Below are 5,676 nucleotides of genomic sequence, written 5' to 3'. Positions count from 1 at the left end.
CTCCTCTATACACCTCGCTCATCAATGAACTCTCTCCTTAACGCACCTTGGACAACATGCTCTCTCATGCAAAGACGAATGGAGGATGGAGAGGACACTCATAGGGACACAAGCACACAATACAAGAGGATTAAAGCTCTCATCCTCTATGATTCTCGCTTACCAATGAGCTCTCTCTAATCAACTTGTCTTGGACTGCAAGCTCTCTCATGCAAGGCAATTGGAGGATGAAGAGGGACATTCATAGGGATACAAGCATACCACATGAGGAATGACCTATAAATGTGCATCTACCATTCATCAAGGGTTGTTGAGTCCCTTATCCCAAATATACCACTCTACCCATGCGTACTAACCTATGTACATATATGTATTTATGTATGTACATAAGGACACAAGCACACCACACGAGGATTGACCTATAAATGTACAAACTACAATTCATATGTCGTCTAGGGTTGAGTCCCTTATCCCAAATATGCCAATCTACCCATGGATACTAACCTAAGAACATACTATGTATGAAGTATGTTTTTCTTTCTTTTCCTCACCTCTAACACATCAATGAAAAGTTTCTCTCTCTCTCTCTCTCTCTCTTTCTCTCTCTCTCTCTCTCTCTCTCTCTCTCACACACACACACATAGAGCCTCTTCTTAAGGCTTTTCAAACACACAAACCTTCAAACATTAGTACCTTTTGATGGTTGGCGCCAAAAAGAGTTTCTTGAACCAGAATCTTTGTAACACCACCCTCTTCAACAGCAAGAACTATAGCGTGCAGCACAATTGCAAGTTGTAGGGAAATGGAGGTGAAAAGAGCCTTTTAAATAGCTTGAAGGAGCCCCATTCATTCCCTTTTTAGTTAGGGCATTCCACCAACACAATCACTCTTTATGAGCAGCTTAATGCTCTAATACCATGTTAAAAGGAGGAGGGGAGAGACAATGAAGAGAGCTACACCTACATAATTGCTTTGGAAATGGCGTTTGTATACAATCAATCCTTAGAGTTAAGGTTTTCCCATAAGCCTATTGGTGCCGTTTAGATCTCATTATATCCACATTAGTGAACAAAAGAATGTTGCAATTGCATGCTCAAGAGATATCATGTAGTTTTCAATAGCCCCCCCATGCGTAGAATCATGGTTGTAAAGACACTCGTGTCTTATGATAAGACACTTAAGACACATGCCTTACCTTAAGACACCTTTAGACACTCGTGTTTTTTTTTTTTTTTGGTGGGTGGGGAGTAACAACAAACATTGAGTTTGACTTAGCCATGCTATCATTGATGGTGACTTTGGATCTAGCAGTGGTAGTGACCTCATAGATTCAAATTAGGATGAATCTTCAAAGATTTGAGTCTTGAGAGTCGAAAGCTTCCTTTCAATTATATGTATCGAGATACATATTAAATTCATGTCACATGTGACAAGATTCAATTGTCAATTTAAACCTTTTTTTTTAAAAAATTGCGAGCTCTTCAATTATGAGTCTTAACTTTAACTTTTAAATCTTGAGTGACGAGTCTTGACTCTTAACTACATTGTAGAAGTGCATTGTTTCTTCTTGCATTTTTTAAGTGTAGCTTATTGTAGTTCTAGAATCTAGCAGCTAGCTATGCTAGCAAGTTGTACATTTGTATACTTATACATATATTAATTAAATATTTATTATTATAACCACAATGGCGTGTCTTATCTTTAAGACACTTTAAACACTCGTGTCTGAAGCGTGTCTAACGTGTCGTGTCTTAACGTGTCTTACAACCATGATGCATACATGTACCTATAAATGCGTATGTTGGACTTTACATGTCATACGAATACAGTGGCCTTGTGAGCATGCGTGGCTGTCTACCGAGTGTATCGCTTCATGCACAAGAGAAAGCCAGCCGCACATTTTCATCATCACATAGATCCTGTAAAAGATTCTTTCAGCTTTACACTTGTATTATTGTTTTGAGTAAGTCTCCTATTGCCCACCTTAAATAAAGGTATGCACCATTCCGCTAAGGTCAGTCCACCAGCTCTTCTCTGGCTTATTCCACTCTTGAGCGGTCTTTCTCGTTACCTGGATCTTAACAGTCCTCCTGCATGTAAGCAACAGCATATATATTTGCCATCAAGACATATGTTACACTAAGCTTTTCATTTGATCTCATCACATTTTCAAAGGCATGCCTTCCAACCTCTACATTCTTCCACCTTTGACAAGCACCCAACATGGTCAACCAGACGATGGCATTAGGTTGAAAAGGCATCTTCTCCACCGTTGCCACTGCCTCGTCCACTTGGCCTGCACGGCCTAGAAGATCAACCATGCAAGTATAATGTTCAATGTTTGGAATGACGCCATGTTGGCTCATAGCCTTGAAATACTTCCGGCCCTTGTCTACTGAACCTCCGTGACTGCATACATTGAGAATACTAAGAAACGTGATCCCATCTGGCTGTATGCCCTCCTGCCTCATTCTCTCAAACAAATGAAACACAAGTTCACTCTCTCCTTGACGGGCATATCCTGCAATCAATGCACTCCATAGTACTGCGTTCCTTGTGGGCAATGTATCAAACAACTGTTGGGCATCCACCATGCTCCCACATTTACAGTACATGTCAATAAGACTGGTTGCTACAATTGCAATAGTCTCAAAGCCAACCTTGTTAACTTGAGAATGGAGTTCTTTCCCAGATTCCAAAGCTGCTGTGTTGCCACATGCTTTCAGGGTGGCAACAAAGGTAAAGCTACTTGGTGACAAACCTTGCTCTTTCATTTGTGCATAAAGACTAAAAGCCTCCTTACTTTCTTCTTGCTCTGCATACCCTAAGATCATGTTAGTCCATGTGACCTCATTACGATGAGGCAATTCGTCAAAGACACGCCGTGCATCCTCCATGCCCCCACACTTGGCATACATATTCACCAAGTTGGTTCCCACAAACACGTCTGACCCAACACCACTTTTTACTATTTGGGAGTGGATGGCTCTACCTTTTTCCAAGCATCCTATTTTCATAAAATTTCGGTCAACTTGCTTCCCAACTTCCAGTGCAGCCATGCTACTGCAAGCTTTCAATATGCCAACAAAGGTGCGATGATCTGAACCAATGCCTTCCTTATGCATACGTGCATAGAACTCTAGAGCCAGCGCACTGTTTTCTTGCTCAGCATACCCTGAGATCATGGTGGTCCACGTAACCACATCGCGCTGCTGCAATTTATCAAAGACGCACAGTGCATCCTCCATGCTCCCACATTTTGCATACATATTCACCAAAATTGTTCCAACAAATACATCTAGCTCAAAGTTACTCTTTATTACTTGGAAATGGATGGCTCTTCCTTTCACCAGGCATCCTATTTTCCCAAATTCACTCGCAGCAGCTTGGTTGCCATCTTCCAGTGCTGCCAGGCCACTGCAAGCCTTCAATGCGCCAACAAAACTTCTCTGATCGGCTGTGGTGCCCTCTTGATGCATCCCTGCATACAGTTCCAATGCCAGTGCACTGTCTTCTTGCTCTGCATAACCCAGGATCATGGTGTTCCACGTAACCACATCACGCTGAGGCAAATCATCAAAAACATGCCGGGCATCCTCCATGCTTCCACATTTTGCATACATGTTCACCAGGGTGTTTCCCACGAATACATCATATTCTAAGCCACTTTTCACTATTTGGAAGTGAACGGCTCTACCTTTCACCAGGCATCCTGTTTTCACAACTTTCCCATCAACTTGCTTCCCCTCTTCCACTGCTGTCAGATTACTGCAAGCTGTTAATGCGCCAACAAAAGTCCGTTGATCTGCTGTGACACCTTCCTCGTGCATCCACATGTACAATTCCAAAGCCAATTCACTCTGTTCATGCTCAGCATATCCTAGGATCATGGTGGTCCATGTAACCACATTACGATCAGACAACTTGTCAAAGGTACCCCGTGCATCCTTCATGCATCCACACTTCGTATACATATCCACCAAGGTGGTTCCCACAAATACATTTGACTCAAAGCCACTCTTTACGACTTGTGAGTGTAGGCCTCTACCTTTAGCCAAGCATCCTGTTTTCATAATATTCCCATCAGCTTGCCTCCCCTCTTCTAGTGCTGCCAGGCTACTGCAAGCCTTCAATGTGCCAACAAAGGTTCGCTGATCTGCTGTGATACCATCTTGGCGCATCTCCGCATACAACTCCAAAGAGACTGTACAGTCTTCTTGTTCAGCGTAACCCAGAATCATTGTGTTGCAGGTGACTACATCATGATAAGGCAATTTGTCAAAGACTCGCCGTGCATCCTCCATGCTCCCAATTTTTGCATACAAATTCACCAAGGTATTACCCACGAATACATCTGTATCAAAGCCACTCTGTACTACTTGGGAATGGATGGCTCTACCTTTCGCTAGGCACCCTGTTTTGTCAAGTTGCTTCTCTCCTTCCAGTGGTGCTGGGCTACTGCAAGCCTTCAACGCACCAACAAAGGTTCGTTCACTCGGTTGGACACCTTCCCAATGCATCTGTGCATACAACTCCAAAGCCCTTGCAGCCTCTTCCTGCTTCGCATACCCCAGGATCATAATGTTCCATGACACAACATTGCGATTTGGCATGTTCTCAAATACATGGCGAGCATCGACCATGCTCCCACGCTTTACATACATATGCATGAGATTGTTTGCTTTAAAATGGGCATGATTTTCCTTAATCTCCTTCAGCTGAGACAATCTCTTGTGAACAGCATTTCCAGCTCTGCCCGCACCAAGGGACTGACTGCAGAGAGGAAGCCTAGGCCATGGACCCATAACAAAGGAAGACGGACGCAGAGAGCTACCTTACATCCTATAGTCCCTCAGAGACAAATACCTCACATAAAAACAAAAAATCAATTGATAGAGATGATCTTTGAGTAAAATAAATAGGATGCATATCTGCTCAGCATTCGATCTCAGTGCGAGTCTACTATAAAGGGGACAATGTATAGACTGTGCTGCGAAGCTGATAAAAGTATGGCCAACCACACGCTCTGGAACGAGGCACTGATCGACCCATGACTCTGATTTCTGAGACAATTGGAAGGGGATAACCGAGCCGGAGTATTGGGCTATTCTGATGAGCCTCGTTGCCAAAGGACGCCGTTTGGCCTTTGAACGGAGGTGATATCTCTCCATGTGAGTGGATGTAGTCTGTGAGAAATCGAGTACCTTCGAAGCATACAAGGATTTGGAGGACGAGAGATCTTCCTGGCAAGCACAGGATCTCATGTTCACCATTTGAGACGCAAGCTGATGCCAACACTGCAAGTTTGCGGTTCACAAGGGGGCATGGAGAATTCCCATTTACCCCTGTTTGTCAATATATATATATATACATACATTTATCAATATATACTACACATTGGGACATACTTGGAGAGACTAGGCTAGAGAACACAAACCGCATAGTCATGCAATACACACCATTATAAACTTCACTCTATATGGCACACAAATTATGCTATAAGCAAGAGCTTCCAACTCTCTTGCATGGTTTTTGGCCTGCCACACTAGGAGGCCTAAGTGAAGACAACGCTCACTATAGAAGCGAATATACCTATTTATTTATTTATTTTGAGACTCCCTTTTTGTGTTTGCGTTTAAATTTGCATTTGCATTTGCATTTTTCCCCCCTCTTTCC

The 5,676-nt window shown here is 42.9% G+C and overlaps 1 protein-coding gene across 1 annotated transcript; it reads right to left on the bottom strand.

Moving 5' to 3' along the window:
- Positions 1–2,078: 2,078 nt before the first annotated feature.
- Positions 2,079–4,805, bottom strand: LOC147888519 (pentatricopeptide repeat-containing protein At4g39530-like). Its single transcript, XM_087392175.1, has one exon. The coding sequence runs from the start codon at positions 4,803–4,805 to the stop codon at positions 2,079–2,081; it is 2,727 nt and encodes a 908-aa protein (XP_087248301.1).
- Positions 4,806–5,676: the final 871 nt, after the last annotated feature.

The sequence above is a fragment of the Dipteris shenzhenensis genome, chromosome 21 (assembly GCF_047967505.1).
Source record: "Dipteris shenzhenensis isolate YYH24624 ecotype China chromosome 21, Dip_SZ_1.0, whole genome shotgun sequence".
NCBI classification, from domain to species: Eukaryota; Viridiplantae; Streptophyta; class Polypodiopsida; order Gleicheniales; family Dipteridaceae; genus Dipteris; species Dipteris shenzhenensis.
Note: the sequence above shows the minus strand (reverse complement) of the source record. Positions and strands in the feature narration are given on the sequence as shown.